The 16626-nt window shown below is 46.6% G+C and overlaps 1 protein-coding gene across 3 annotated transcripts in view; it reads right to left on the bottom strand.

Annotated features, from left to right (window-relative positions):
- Positions 1 to 15133, bottom strand: part of MB21D2 (Mab-21 domain containing 2) — a 114226-nt gene extending 99093 nt beyond the window's left edge. Inside the window, exon 1 of one of the 3 annotated variants that reach the window (XM_078067924.1) lies at positions 14876 to 15133. In XM_078067924.1, coding sequence (XP_077924050.1) covers positions 14876 to 15086 — 211 coding nt within the window. In that variant the 5' untranslated portion in view covers positions 15087 to 15133. Of the gene's footprint in view, positions 1 to 14545; positions 14619 to 14875 lie in introns of those variants that run through there. The other 2 variants (XM_078067932.1, XM_078067934.1) reach the window with 2 other exon arrangements.
- Between the last annotated feature and the right edge of the window lie 1493 nt (positions 15134 to 16626).

The raw sequence follows: 16626 nt of genomic DNA, 5'->3' as shown, positions 1-16626 counted from the left end.
GGAAGTGATTAAGACTAAATAATTTCTATAGTCCACATTTTTATAATTCCATGCCTACATGCTGCAGAGAAGTGGGAGACAAGGAGTGGAAGGAAGAAAAGCCCCCTAACCACGCCAAGGTATGTACTCAAAACTCACTACACACATGGCCATCAAGAACTTCTCATGAACTGTATACCACCTAACTGCTAGAACGAAAGCAAAACAGCCACCAACACCACCACTATTTACTGAGCCCCTCCCAAATATTTTTTGAACAATCATATTTCAGGCAAGCAAAAAAAGAGGAACAAAACCAGATACCCCAGGGATTGTCATCAAGCTTTTATGGCAGTGGGAAAAGTCAGACATCCATTGCAAATAATTGCAAATTCATAGCTGACCGGTGCGACTAAGACACCTGTGAAGGTAGAATGCCCGCTTACGAGAATTTGGCTTGTTCTGGGCTGGCCTGAAAGGTCCCCCTAAGAAGGTCTGAGTTGATGGAGCAGAGATCTTCTGGGTAATAGAAGTCAATGAGCTGTGTGGGCACGTGGTGGGCGGGATGGGACATTCCAGCAAAGGGCCTCAGCGGGTGGCAATGTGGTATTTCCCAAGAACTGAAAGGCCAACGGGACTGAAACCAAGTCAGTGAGGACATCTGAAAAGATGAGGCCAAAGAGGCCATGGGAGACAGAGCCCTGAGGCCTTCCGGTCACACTCAGAACGTCTGGGATTTTACTCTAAGAGAGAACGCAGTGTCAGTGCTTCCTACAGGGCCCACCTCACAGCAGGTGTACAGGAGGTAAATGGTAGAACTGGAAGGGGATGGAGCCAGAGACGGGAGCAGCTGTGTCTCTGAAGGCCTTGTGAAATAGGAGTGTGAGTTTCATGTGAAGAATGATAGGCTGCCCCTTGGGGATTTAGGCATATTTGAAAGATAACTCAGCATGGACAATGGATTAAAAAGATGCAAGACTGGAAACAGAAAACCCAATGAGAAGATTACTGCAGTAATCCAGGAAACAGATGGTAGTGGCCCCCACTAGGGTGGCGACGAGGGGAATGGAGAGAAGGAAGTGGGATCTTAAAAAAGGAGGCTGAATTGACAGGCCTCCGTTCCTCATCTGCTCTGGGACAGGAGGATGAGCGGGGAGCTCAGGATGACTGCCAAGTTCCTGTCGTGGGCACTTGGGTGAATAGTGGTGTGGCTGACTGAGGAGGAGCTGCTCTGGAGCATAAATTCACTTTGAACACTCAATCTGTGGCACCTTGGGGTCACCCAAGTGGAACTGTCAAAGAGGCGGTAAAGAGTTCCAGGCTGGACAGGCAGCCGCAGAGACAAAAAATAGCACCATAAGACAGCACAGAGACAGTGAAGGAAGAAGAGACAGAAACAGTCACCAAGGGTTAGACAAAAGAATTCAAGTCTGTCCTTCCCCTGGAAAACTGAGAAAAAGGAGAAAACCAAGAGTATGTTGCCACAGAAGCCACGGGAGGAGAGTTCAGGCGAGCACGGCCAACCACGTCAAATTGGAGAGGGAATGACAAATCACCGCAACATGTTCTGCTTTGTTTGGGTTTTTCCTTCAGGGCTTTGGTCACAATCTGTACGGGTTTTTTCATCGTCCATCTCCTCCTAAGACTTGTGTCAACAACATGAAGGTTTGTTCTGCATTGTATTTCTACTGCCTCGCGGAGGACTTGTTGTAGAGGTCCTCCAAGATCTCTGGTGAAAAAATAGAGAACGCATGCATGAATGTCTCAGAAGGAGAAACTGCAGTCGAAGGGGGCAGAAATAATCCCTAGGGCAGAGGGCTGAGGTAGTCCGCAGCGAGAATGGGATCCAGAGGACAGGAACAGGGGTCAGTTGGTCTTGAATGACAAAAATACTGAGTAAAATCATTTCCCATCAGTCCTCTCATCCCCAAGAATTAGGGATGATAAAAAATCCTCTCCCATGAGTTGCTACATTGTGCAGATGGATGGGTTCACCAAACCAGGATGCTTCCATTCCCACCAATACTTTTATCGCAGGGAAAACCATGAGTCAGTAGGTTGGAAACGAGGCTTCTCTGAGGATTCCAATTCCAATCTTCTGTATCATGAGCACTAGGATGTCAAGAAGTTGTTTCATCCCTATGACTGGCTTTGTAGCACGATGCCAATGCTGAAGACAAGTCAATGTACAAACATCTGCCCTTACAGAGCAGGGAAACTGGACAGGGTTATTTACTTTAACAAGTAATTACTCACTTTTCAAAAACAGTCACAACACTAAAGAGGCAGATGCACATAAAACCCAACTCAATTTATAAATTTTTATTTCCAAGTAACTTTATCGAAGGCACATTTGGCATCTGCCTTTTACTGAAAAAAAGATCTGCTCCCCATTCTCCCCACAACGACAGGCTACATTAACTATGTCCTAATTAAATGTTCTAAATCTGGAACAAAACCCACCGGGAAGGGGGGTGGAATCAGAAGACAGAGAGGAAAAAGCCTTCATAAAACTGCCCTAATTTATTGAGTATCAAGGGCCCAGTTGACCTTTATACAGCTTTAAATCAATCACTTAGCTGGGACACACCTTCCTTCTTTCAAAATGAGACTGTGGGTAAGATGAGATTTAATACAAAGGACTTTCAATAAACATAAACCACAAGTATCAGAAGAATGTTTGTCCTGAGTGCTGCCAAGGAAGGCTAAATGATGGAATGACAAGGCTCTGGACCAGGAACCCGAAGAACTGTATGAGCCACTGCTTGCTGGGAAGCACGATCACAATCTTCTCCACCCTGCCCACTCTTCCCTTCCTTCCAGCCTCCCCTCAGTGCTCAGCACCACCTCACGTTTCAATGCCAGCAATCAACACAGGGCCTGGGAAAGTAATGCTCCTTGACTTTTGGAAAGGTGCAAGGGGGGAAGAGGCAGAACTCCTGAGTTGGAATGGCGCCCCCATACCAGCTTGAGCAAGTGACTTAACTGCTGTAGTTTCTTTATCAGGAAACTGGGGATGGTAACAGTATGCTCATCACAAGATCGCTGTGAGGATTCAATGGGTTAATGATTTTAAAGCACTTGGAACAATCCCTGACCAACAGCTGGGGCATATTTCCCAACCACCACTACTTTGACCTTGAGCCAGTCACTGTCCACCATGGGGTTAAATTTCTCCACCGGCAAAACGCTGAGGTGGGTGAACTGATCTCAGGAAGATCCCCACTGGCTTAACTCCTCTATAATTCTTTGAATCCTATTACAACTCTCTAAATCCTCCTAAGGCTCTGAGCCCTCAGCCCAGCAGCAGGGAGGGACGGTAGTGGTGGTTCTCCTTCAGGTCCAGAGAAGGCGTCCTAGCCCCTGGAGCTTCACCTCCTCCCAACCACAGGCTGACCCAGCGTCCTGCATCCACCCAGCCAGCCCCTTCCTTACGACACATACAGAGTGTTCAGAGCGGACAATGTTCATCATGATGCTGAAAGCTGTGGAAACAGCACAGGTGTGAGAAAAGGACACACTCCACAGGAAAGAAACCAGACAGAAAGAGACAAGGAACAATCAAAAGACAAAGGCAAACATGACAGACCAGAAATACACTGTGCCCATGAGGTTATTTATGTAGCATCCCTCATCTAATAGCAATGAAGAGAAGTGCAAATGATGCAAGGTGGCTCCGGAGCAAGGGAATGTTCCCTACCTTGAAGCACAGCCCCTCGTCGGTGACTTGCCCTCCCTTCAAACCCAGGCAGACCCTTCCTTCTGGAGGAGCAGAGGCTACTGAGTGACCCGTCTCAGGGGTAAGCACATTTCTCAGGAAGCAATCACTTGCTGGACACTTACCTAACCTCCACTCTGCCCAAAAGTAAAACCAGTGTTCACGATGCTTAAGTCCCCTTTCCTTTCTGGGCCTCAGTTTCCACTTCTGTAAAATGGAGGAGGGAGGAACTCGGGCCAGCTAATTTCCAAGTTTCCTAGCGGCATTAATTAAAACTAATATTCCATCAGTGATTTCCATTTTGCAGGAGGAAAGCGTTTTCTGTTTGTTTGTTTAATGAGATACAAAAGAAAGTTCGTGATTATTTGCTGCTTTCCGCCTGAAGCTAGATCTCTGGGGTTCAAATCCCCACCCTACTGGTAACTCTGGGACCTTGGGTAACTATCTAACCTCTCTGTGCCTTGGAATGCTCATCAGAAAATAAGAATAGGAAGAATAACCTTTCTTCATAGGACTGTGGTTAGGACTAATTTAGTCAACTTACACAAAATATAATGTATTTAGAACTGTGCCTGGAGCATGGTAAAAAATTATTTCAGTGTGATTATTTTCAAAGTTATGTAGATAGTTTTTCCATTCGAAGGGAGAATTTATTTGGTATATTAGCACATACAGTACACCAGGACTAACACCAACACACACACACTTGGCAAGCAGACAGAACACCTGCGGTCTAGTCATGATTCTGCCCCCAAACTAACTGTATGCTGTGGATGAACTACTGCCCCTCCCTGGGCCTCAGTTCCCAGAGCAGATAGCACAAAGATTTCTCTGAAAGTATTCAGATCAGAGGGGATACACCTGCAGCCACAGTGTGCTATGTGACCTCCAGTTTTAAACCACATGATGTTCCTTTAATATTTGATTTTAGTCTCAATATTCAAAAATCAAGAGTTCATGGAAAAATCCAGATCCATCATGTCCCTTAAAACCTCCAAAGTCGGATCAGCCTACCTCCTCAGCAGTGGTTCTTCGAGTGGGCTCTGGACCAGCGTCAGCGGCATCCCCTGGAAACTCAGTAGGAATGCCAATTCTCAGGCTGGACCCCAGACCTACTGAAGGAGAAGCTCTGGGAGCAGGGCGGGCAATCTGCTTTAACAAGCAGGAGGCTGATGCACCGTAAAGCTGGGGAAGCATGGCAGCGAGGAACGACTGCGCATGCCCCCCTTCAGACAAGAGGGGAGAGTGATGGCACCCCCCCCCGATGTACCGCCCACAACCCGGCATCTCTGATTCGGACACCAAGGACCAGCTGGCATTTCTCGAGCTGCCACTACTCACTGTCCTTACTGCCCGGTCCCTGGTGGGCCTTTAGCTCACCAGCCCTGATCTCGAGGGACCACCCCTTCTGACAGCAGGGCGAGGGGTCCCCGTGCACGGTGCGCAAGCAGGACTGCGCTGTTCCCAATCCCAAACAAAGCCCGTCTTGGGAGCAGGCTGCACACACCAAGGGCACAGTTGAAAGAACAAACTGTTGAGTTTCCTTTATTAATCACAACACACTCCGCACAAGCAGCTGCTATTAAGAACAGCTGCGGCTGCTAAAAGGGTGATCTTGAAGCAGCCTAGAAAGTGCTTACAAGTTGAATATCGGTACCAGGCACGTGCAGACTTGCAGTCTGTTGGGGGGTTCCTCCTCCTGACCATTAGGGCCTCTCTCCGGACCAGAAATCCTACTGCCTCCACACCCTGGGACACAGTGGGGTGGGGCAGGGAAGAAGGTTTTTAGAATTAGCATAATACAGAGACTCTGGGGTAAGCCTCAGAGGGCTTGAGTTGGATCCCACCTCTACCTCATAGTGACTATGAGTTACTTAACTTCTCTTGACCTTAGGTTTCTTGCTAAGTGAGAGACAAAAACAACACCTACTTCAGAGGGTTGTTGTGAGCAGTCAAAATGAGATTATGCATCTGGAAGTATTTTGTCGACCATGCAGGACTAGACACAAGTAAAGCCTTATTTTTATTATCCCATGAAAACTGCAGTTTGACCCATAAATCATCCAATATAGGACTCACTGTTTTCAGCCTCGGGCTATCAAGGGTGAAATCAGAGAATCACAAGACTACAAAGGGCCTTCTGAGGGCCTGTAATCCAACCTTTCTACATTGTCCCCTGCCCCCTAACCCCTGAATACTGTGAGCAAGGGCCTCGCCAGAGGGTGGGTCCACCTGGAAAACCTCTACCTGCAGGAAGCTCCCTACAGTCCAAGGCAGGCAAGCCCATTCCTTCCACCTCTGGATGAATCTGCGCATAGACCACTCCTCCTTGAAGAGGCCAAGTCAGACTGGCTATAATTTAAGCAGCTTTCAAATTTACCCCCACCGAAGGGTCTCTGCACATGCTGTTCTGCCTACCTAGAATACTCCTAATTTACTTAGTCTTCGTTTCAGATGGTTGGCTCCTTCTCATCTTCCCATTCCAAATGTCTCTGCTTCCCATTTCAAAAGCCTACCCACACACAACTTTCTGCGCTTCTTTAATAGCGTGCGTCCCTGCTTATTTGCATACTGCAATCTTGTTGAATCCCCCCAGAGAACATGAGTCCCGTGGAGGCAGTGACCTTGCTTCTCTCATTCAGCACTCTGTGCACTTACACGGTGCAGTAATGAACACTAGGACACGGCAGACACTCCCGACTGTGTTGTATGAATTCATGAATGAATGCTTACACGATTCTACACACATTGTAGATATTCAAACACTAGTTAGGAGAAACAAAAACCAAAACAACACTTACACCACCTCCCATTACTGACTCAACTCACCAACACTAATCATGTCTTCTCGTGTTGAGGGAAAAATATGAAAAATAAACAAATTGAACAACAGCTCCCCGTTCTAGCTTTGTTCATAGCAGCACTGTACCTAGTTATCTGTCCCTTTATCTTGTGCAGAGAGCATTTATGAAAAGACACTTAAATGGACAAAAACCAGGTAGCTCTTTCCTAGAGAAAGGCCTCCCATAACAGCATAATTACAAATGTCCTTAAAGAGATCACGCAGCGGCAAGTACTCACCCAGGTCCATGGCGAACACCATCACAGACCCTAAGAACCAGTTGGACAAGGCCTAACAATCAGACCTGCAGAATGCAGACCTATGGGGCACGTACTTACCCATTCTAATCTCAGCCAGCCTCACTCACTAGCTATCCTCGGCCCAAGGGGAGAGCAGGAAAGCCCAGAGGGGAATGAAAACTGCTACCTTTGCCCTTGTCTGGGAATATAGACTCACCCCAGCAACCCATGGAAGATGTCTAAAGGTGGAAAAGCCCGCAGGCTCTTTGCAGACCATGTGCTGTAGCAGAAGACACTGGAGAGCTGGGTTGAGTCTTATTCTACAACAACGTACTCCATGACCTCCAACTCCTCCCAGAGTCTCAGCACCCCCATTGGTGAATGGGGGTTAAGAGTTCCTACACAACCTTTCCCAAAGGCCTGTCCAGAGAATAATACCATTCCACATCAAATGTGAATGTGTATTATAATCTATAAAGCACTGCACAAAGGTAACTTACCATTACAGATGGCAAAGAATAGCAGTTTATAATAAAGAATTGCTAGAATTCGGGTTCCAGAGCAGGCATCTGGAAACTTGGGAGGTTGGCTGATATGCCTATGAAACACCTTCGTGGGAAAGATGACTTATGCCCTCTCTGCATTTTGTAAAGCCCCAAAAGCGGAACTTCCACGCAGGAGTTCCACGAGGACCCCCGTTGGCCGTGGAAGAAAAGTCAAGATCTACGGGGAAGGGGACATTCCCACAACTCACTCTTTGCTGTTTTTGGTCAAAAAGCTACAGCAATCAGTTGGCACATGTCTTAAATTGCCCTATAGTAAGTCTTAAGGTTATTATTCTTGGAATCGAGAAAAAACTCCCCTACCAAATAAAAAGATCAGATCAAGATTTTCTTGACTCCAGAAAAGCCCACTTAGCATGGCATTCCAGAAGGGAAAATTCTAGAGACAATGTCAGAAAGTGCTCACTCCTGAAATTGAGGCTGAAATAAGCAGCTTCATACAGAAAGGCTCTTTCAGTGAATCAAATCACTTAACACTCTGTGAGCACCTACTGTGTACCCCACTGAGGGCTGCAAAGATAAATAAGCCTTGGATTCTTTAACCTAGTATGGGGAAGCATGAGCTAAGGGCTATAAAAGGGGGACCAGGTGTTAGGAGAACACAGAGGCAAGGTAAACTTTTTTTCTCCTTGGAGAGTTATTGGAAAGCTTCATGAGTCAAACGGCGTTGGGAGTTGGAGCTGAAGGAGGCAAAGGAAGCACAGGTAAGGTATCATTGCTTAGAAGCTAAAACTCTTAACAGTCTCTGTGACATAGATTATCTTGACAGGCTGGTGAAGCCTATGAAAATGATAAAAATACACAGGACTTTAAAGAAAATCAATATTAAAGCAAAACCATACATTTAAAAAATAAATTTGTGATCGAATACATGTGCTTCTTTACTACTGCATTACATGAAATCTAGCAGCAAATCTAAGAGACACTGTCATTTCACAGCAGAAGTAAACAACCTTTTGAGATATCTGCAACAATTATAATGTGAAATGAAAATATCTGATTTCTAGTGGCAAGAGAAGGAGAAAACATAGGTCCTGCTAATACTACTATGACTTATTACTTACTTTTATAATGGAAGAAAAATGCTATATTTCAGTTAGGGATTAATAAAAATAAAGCTGTAATTTTTCCCATTCAAGTTCACACACTCCATGTTATTATTTCCATGGACCTAAGTTAAGAAATCCTCACAGAGAAAACAGTCCAAGCAAAGGAAGGAAGTGAGAAGTATGGGTATATTCTGTGACCATCCAGAGCATGCAAAGGTACAACTAGGAGATGGCCCTGGAAGGCGGGTAAAACCCTCACAAGTCAACAATGTCAAGGTTCAACACCCCCAATGATTAAATCAGAGAATGTGCTCTAAATTCTCGAGCAGTATCTTCTTTTGGGATAAAAGATGAATGAAAGAAGCTAGAAGAACATTTGTTTTAGATTAGTACTACTTTTTCTAAAGTGTGGGAGATGACAGCATATTGATAAATTTACCAAGAGAAATCATGCAACCATATGATGTAAAACTGTGTGCACGTAAGTATGAGTGGGTATACGTGTGTGTATAAACACAGATGTCTAGGGGAAAAAAACGCATGTCAAAATATTAATAGTGAGTCGAATGGGGGAACGATTTTGCTTTATTCTTTGTATTTTCTATAATTGGAAAATGGACAAAAAGAAGTTCCAAAGAGGCTAGGAGACTCATTCCGGGTAACACACATCCCACACAGTACAAAATAGAGCTGGTACTAGAATTCAGACATGTCCTTCGTTTGTCCTGCACCAAGGTTTTCAGATTCAGAACTGAATGCACCCAAACACATGAGGTAGCTGTAATTATTCGCCCCAACATACATATTCAGAAATTGAGGTTCAGAATCTAAGTGACCTGCCCAGAGTCACAGAGCAAATAACCAGAAGAGTGGGGGCCAGAATCCAGGTCTCCTCCCACTCCTGACACCAGAGTAGTGTCTGTCATAAGCAAGGGTTTCATCAGCCTGACCCCGGTTAAGTCCTGGCTGCGCCACTTCCCTGTTGGTACACTTGGGAAGTTCCTAATTTTGCCCTGTAGTTCTTTTTCCAAGGGCTATGGTGACAATTAAATGATATAATGTTGTAAAGCCCTATGACAACGTCTGGTGCAATCGCCATGCCTCCCTGACTCTGTCCCAGGTGGAAGGACTCCATTTTCAAGAACTAGCAGGCGTATCAACTCATTTGGCTCACACTGGTCCTAGCCTCCATGTCAAGTGGGATCATATTCATTGCATAGGAGCAGTTCTGTTGGATGGGAAATGCACGACATCGGGCCTAACACAGGACAGGATATCAGAGTGCTGATCAGACCGTTTGGGGAGCTCCAGGGATTCTGATTCAATAGGTCTGAAAGGGGATCAGAGATTCCAAATTGTTTAAAAAAAAAAGAAAAAAAGAGCTGCAGGAGAGTCTAAAGAGATAATATTCAATGACAAGTTCTCAGTTTGACAAGAGAGAATCTAACATTTCTGTGTAAGCAAAAGGGACCCAGTCTAATCATGAGCAATGCAATATCCAATGGGCAGCGAACAAGGCATCGTGGGAAGACCCAGAATCATCAACAGTTCTAGAACTCTTCTGTCAAGGATGAAGGTCAGCAATGCCCAGAGCCACCGAGGAAGAACTGAAACCAACTGAACTAGCAGCAAAAATAAATATTCAGAGGGCTCTCCCAGCCCTAGACACATAATACTTTCAGCGCAGGAGTAGACTTCAAATATGATCTTGCCCGTTATCCAGATACATCACGTTAGTGACTAGAACTCTAAGGGACTTACCAAGACTTGGAGGCCCACGAGGCAATGACAGAATAAATTCCCTCAATAAACATTGCTGGATAAATTCATTAAGAGAAAAATTTCATTCAAACACTGGAAAGGCCAGGCCTCAAAATGGTCTACTGTGAAGACATAGAAAGTGCCTAAAAATATGGTAGGTAGGTCTAGCAGCCCTCGGAAGCACCACACAATAGGATGTTGAGGTGGCTACGATGTGTTTATGGACCTAAGAGGACACAGGAGCTAGCAAACTACTTTCGTGGAGGCTGTGGGCAAAGGAGAAGAGAGAGGGGTCTCCAAGGGCCTATATGAATTTCTCCAAGTTTCCACTCATTCCTCGGGACCCTGCATCCTGTTTGGCAGGCAGTATAACATTAAGTATTTGTTGAATGCAGAGGCATGAGAATATTTATCCACACAAATTTTTGGAAGAAAATGACATAAACTGATGGATTTATGCGAAGTGGTTAGCACAATGGCCAGAGCACAGTAGCAGCTTAACAAATGGCAGTGCAAGGTAGAATTAGTCCCGCCTTCTACAGCCAGAGCCTATATTCTCCTAGGCTACCTCTAGTGGTACTCCCTAGTTCTTTCTGACGCCCACCTACCGAAATGATCCCAGCCTAAGTTCACTAGATTTTCTAATAATGCCCATTTCTTTAAATAAATAATAAAATCACGTATACATTCCTTTTCAGTTTACAAAGTTATCCATGTTCAAGAGATGAAAAAACTAAGACCACCCAGCTAGCAAAGAGGCAGACTAGGACTAGAACTACAAGATTTTCACATTTGATTAGAATGACCATTTTCTCAACCAGAAATTCAAACAAGTGATTTTATTATGGAATAAAATACTTGAACTCGGACTGTTCCAGAAATCAGCTCAGATGCTGCTTGGATCACACTAACACTGATAGCTGAAATCAGAAACAAAATCCTGAAAGAGGTAGCAATTTTTTTAAACAAAGCCCGTCCTCTGGACTTAATGCATTTATTCTTTTATTATTATTATTATTATGTTATGTTAATCACCGTACATTACATCATTAGTTTTTGATGTAGTGTTCCATGATTCATTGTTGGCGTATAACACCCAGTGCTCCATTCAGTACGTGCCCTCTTTAACACCCATCACCAGGCTAGCCCATCCCCCCACACCCCTCCCCTCTGAAACCCTCAGTTTGTTTCTCAGAGTCCATAGTCTCTCATGGTTGGTCTCCCCCTCCTTTATTCTTAATAGTTTCTCAAGTAGGATAAGAGGAACATGTCTTAGAGGCAGGGTGTTGTGAGTCTGAGCAACTTCTGTACCATTTATTGGCCCTGAGACCTTGGATGGGTCTTAACCCCAGGAAATTTCACTATCCTCATCTGTGTAATGGGAAAGTAATACCTACTCCTAAGACCATGCAAAGTTCCTGTCACTGAAAAGGCAATCAGTGAATGAGAGCTGTCCTAATAACTATGCCATGATCCACCATTTGGACTGTAGGGTAAGTGACTGCTTGTCTCCTTCCTGGCTTCTACAGCTTCTGCATAGCCCCTGTTCCGCATCTGTTCAATGGGGACACAACCAGTCTCCATCCAACCTCGCCAGGGAATGAAGATAACAAAAGAGCTGGCAGAGACATTATGCAAATACCAAATATTATTAAAACATTAATGAACTCTGGCAATTTCCCTGAATTTTGATAAATGGTGTTTATTATGCACTGCCAGCCTCTCACACAATCTGGGCTCTCAAATATTAACTAGATAATAACAGCAATCAGTCTCCTAAAAGACCAAGGTGTAGAGCAATAAAGAGTGAGTCTAGATGTTTCCAGCCAACATCTGCCCCAAAGGAATCAGAATGTCTGTACAAACACAGAATGTCAGGACAGATCACAGAGACCGCGGTGACCACCAACAGGCTCAGACCAACTCCACAGCCTATTAAGAACCCTGCTTTGATAGGACAATGGACTTTCTTGGGGCTGACAGGTCACTGATGATGACAACTGTCTACCACTACTTTATACTCTTCTGCATAAAGTTGCCTCCAAAGTAGACCATACAAAAAGGGCCTGAGAAGGGGCCTTGGGTCCAGACTAACAATTTTATACAGAGAGAGTGGCTGCTCCCCATCACCCCAGCTGCCTAAAAACAGAGGTAGGGTTATCCACAGCTCCATTAAAGGGGCTTGCACCACATTTCTCTACCATTTCACTCTGTCTGAGGGGATAATGTTAAGCTGCTGACAATCCTCAGGTACACACAGCTCAGACAGAGGCAGAACAAAGCCAAGATGAGTTGTGCCCCTGCCCAAAAAAAAAACTCCCAGAAATGAGGGCCTGGTGCCACCCCAGTGACACCTTAACAAGCTGAGGGTCATTAAGACACCTTATTTGCATATTCATGAAAGACTCAAGGCTGTGGCAAGTGAAACAAAGTGCACAAAAAGAGATTGTTTTTTAAGCCAAGCGAAAATCCGCTTTAGAAAAAGTAAATCCACACGGGGACCCTGGCTGTCGCCAAACCTTCACTTGTCTAGAGCAGCCAGCACCTCATTAAAGGAAAGCAGGGAACTCACAAATGAATGCAGCACCACACACAGGCAAGCGCATTTTGCCATCTGCCTTCTAGTGTCCAGAGGGGCAAAAGGCTTAAATGACACTCTCCTGAATTTTCTCTCCTGCAGGTGGAATTATCAAATTCCCAGCGGGGCAAGAAAGACTTCTCTTGCAAGGTCAACCGGATAAAAAGGAATAGAAGGTAATTTAGCTTACCTATCAACACAATGCCTCCGGTGACATTAAATGCAGGTATACATTAAGCACTCTGGAATAATTCACCCTTCATATGTGGATGAAGGTTTTGCTAAATCTGTGTCTCAGCCATGGGGTTAGCATACAAGTTCCTAAAGGGTGGGGTATTTAAACTGACCCCCCCCTTCCTCTCCCCTCCCATTTTCTGTTTCACGATTATCCTGAGTGATGGTGACCCAGCACCTTTCTCTAGAAAACCACCTAGAGCAGGAGACATCAGAACTGATGCCTTGGCAGACTTCCATTATTTACGTCAAAGAGAAAGGCCATGATTAAACAACTGAAATCACTGCCCTGAGCCTTCTCTGTGTATCCCCACCCTCCCGACAACCACTGTACTGGTTTTCAGATCTGGAAGCTCATTCCCACCAGGTTAAGGAGTTGTAAAAAGAAAGAAAAAGAAAGAAAGAAATACATTTCATTCATATAAACAGTTCAGTGGTCGAGTAGCTCAACAGAGAGCTTTTCAACCCCATATAGAATTTAGGACACACTTGGGCAGTGTGGAGCAAAACATAAAATCCAGCCCCAAGTTTTCACATACTTTCTCCAACTTCCCAAAGCATTACTATTACCGGCCCCAAACATTCAATCTGTAAAACCCCCGACTTGGAGTTGGGCTTCGGGGAGGAAGAAAACCGAGCGGAAAGAGGGTACTCTAATGATAGAATCAGCAACGACCGACAGCCGGCTAAAATCCAAGTAAAAGGTAGCAGGAAGGCGAAAAATTCTGTCTTCCTCTGGGGTCAAAGCCCTTTTTCAAAAAAAATTTCCACGACCTGGAAAACTGGCTGAGGATGGGTTTGTAGAGGGCACAGAGCACCGTGTTAGGACAGCGCTACACTCGAATCCCCGTTCTGCGCAACGGTAACGGCCAGGCCACGTACTGCATGCCCCCAGGGTTGCACTGGTGGAGCCGCAAGCTACGTGGGAGGGAGGCTCCCAGCAGCGGACACTCATTCTACACCCCAGTAGCAATCATTCGAACGACAGGACACTTGAGAAGGGATCTGGTCTCCAGGTCTGCTTAATTATTTTCCTTTACACACCATCCGACAATCTGTTGAAGGACCTGTAGGTGCCGGGCTTGGGGGTGGGAGTGGCGGCATTATTCTATCCCCCGGCGTCTCCGGGGTTCGAACCTCAAGGCGCCTCGCCGGCCGGCGCACAAACAAAGAGGAGGGGGCTGGCACTTCTTGGGGTCCGAGCTCTGAGCCTGGTCACTTTCGAGCTGGTAATTAGAAATTCTGAGCTCAGCAAGAGCCCTGGAGAAGCACTGGAAATGCTTCCGAGCGCTTCAAAGGGAAGTCGATTTGCAAATCAAAGTTGCAGGAACTCCGGGCGCCCAGCCTACTCGAGCGGGTTACTAGGGAACACCCAACAAGTTTGGTCACCGGCGGCTTGGCATGACAGCGCCGCGCCGCAAGACTAGAGAAGCAACTTGTCGCTCGGGCGCGGAGCCAGAGCCCCGAGCTGTCTTCGCGCCCCAAGCTCAAGACGGGACCCGAGACTCGGCGTTCATCGGAAGGCGCAGGTCCGAACCACCGGAGCCAAATCCCTTCATCGAAAGGCGCCTCCGGGTCTCACCTGAACCGCGCAGCTTCCAGGGGCTTCCCTCCAACAGTGAGATGTTTCACCACGAACACTTCACCGGCTTACAAGCCCCCCGGGCGGTGAGAAATTAACAAAAGAGCCCGCGAACGGGGGTAAAAGGGCACCCGGCGCAAAGTATACTAGGGAAGGGAGCTCGGCTTGCGGCGGAGAAAGAAGGGAAGAGGCGGAACAGGGATGGTTTCTACCACAGGCACCCGGCTCCGGGAAGGAAACCAAGAAGGAAAGAGAGCACGAGAAGGGGGGAATGGGTTCTCTACCACGCTTCCCATCACACGCACACACCTCCCCCTTTTCCCTCCTTACCCAGCATGGAAAAGATGAAATCCTTGGCTGTGTGAATCTCCAGCGCTCTCTGGTCGTCGTATTCCCGCTGGTCGTGCTTCGTAAATTCTTGGATGAGTTTGTTCAATTCCTCCACCCGAGCTCCTGACCTGAAATCCAGCTCCGGGAACGCTGGCTTGTTGTTACAGCCCAGGGAGGCTGCCTTGCTGGCGGTGGGAGCCGCCATCTTCATGCAAAACGCGCCGAGTAGCAGCTCCGAGGCGGCGGCAGCACCCACCCCCGCCCCCCACCCCGCCCCCCCGGGCCTCCTCCCCTCGCCGGCTCCCTGGCTGCGGCCCCGGCCCGTGGGCGGGCTGGCCGGCGGGCGTCTAGGCTGGCAGTCCCGGCTCTCTGCGCTCCGGGCGTCCCGGCTTCGGCAGCAGCTGACTGCAGCGAGGGTGCGTGTGGGGCCCCGACACCCTTCCCAGAGGCCCCACGCCGGCCCCGATGCTGCAGGTCCCTGCCCTCCCCTGGCCCTCGCTGGCAGCAGCGACAGCGGTCGTAGAGCCAACTGGAGCCTCCCTCGGAGCGAGGAAAGTGAAGTGGAAACAATGTGAAATTCACCAGCTCTGAAATCAACAAGCTGCCGGCTCCGGTGTTACGGAGCCAGCACCAGCGTCCCCATTTAAAGGGACAGCGCACCCAGTGGAAAGAAAAATAAATAAATGACAGAGGTCTGCGCGCCCATGCCACTTGCCAATCTGCACTCAGGCAGACGTGCGAGTTGTGGACGTTATTCTTTCTCTACCTCCACCCCCTTTGGGGGCAGGGCTTGCCAACCTCATTCAAGGAGAGGGGAGTCTTCCTCTGATTTTAAGGGCGGTGTTCTGAGCGAGGACATCTCTATGGGAGCATTTCCATCTCAAAAACTCCAGTGCCTCAGATGGTGAAGGAACCTGCCTTAAGGAATATGAAACCAATCTTCTGCCCTTTTCTGCGTAGATTGCCAAACATGATAGAATTAAGCATATCAAAAAACAGTGCCCACCACGGGCCATATAGACTCTCCCATTAGCCACTACAGTATCTCTATCTTTGCCCTAGGCAATTAATTTTCCTGGATAACACCTTATTCAACTTAACATATAATGAGTTAATGAGGCACAGCCTGCTCTTCGGAAAAACCAAAGTGTGGTGGAGGGCAGGGGGGACAGAATGAACTGCCCCAGGTTCACAATGAATGCTGAATGTCCAGGTGAGAATTCTCTCATTCAACAAATACCATTTGAGCACCCACCATTTGCCAGGCAGAGTGCCAGAATCTGGGTGGATGGACAGTGATAAGACAAAGGAGTTCTTGCAATGGAGTTATACTTACTTGACAGGGCAGGTTCCATCTAAGTCATGGTCCTTTTAGACGGAATAGGATCTCACAGATGTTTTTAGTGTTTATGTGGTTTCTGAGGCAAACACTTAGAAGGCCTATTGGTTCTTAGAAACCAGTTATCTTCCTAATTCTCTAAAATCCATCTCTTCTCTATTCCACAGTCCCTGATTCAGATAGGAGCTTTTTCATTTTCTTACAAGTTCTCACTGCCAAGAATACAAACTGTTTTGTTAGTCCAGGTTCTGCCATGCCTTTCCCCATAAAATAGAGATGGTAATTCCTATCTCAGAGATTGTTTAATGATTACATGAGATAAAGTGGGTCAAGCACTTAGTGCAATGCCTGACGTAATAAGTAATTAATTAAACTGTTGTTATAAACTCAATTCTGTTGTTATAAACTTAAT

Source organism: Halichoerus grypus, chromosome 1 (assembly GCF_964656455.1).
Source record: "Halichoerus grypus chromosome 1, mHalGry1.hap1.1, whole genome shotgun sequence".
NCBI lineage: Eukaryota > Metazoa > Chordata > Mammalia > Carnivora > Phocidae > Halichoerus > Halichoerus grypus.
This window is presented reverse-complemented; position numbering and strand designations above follow the sequence as displayed.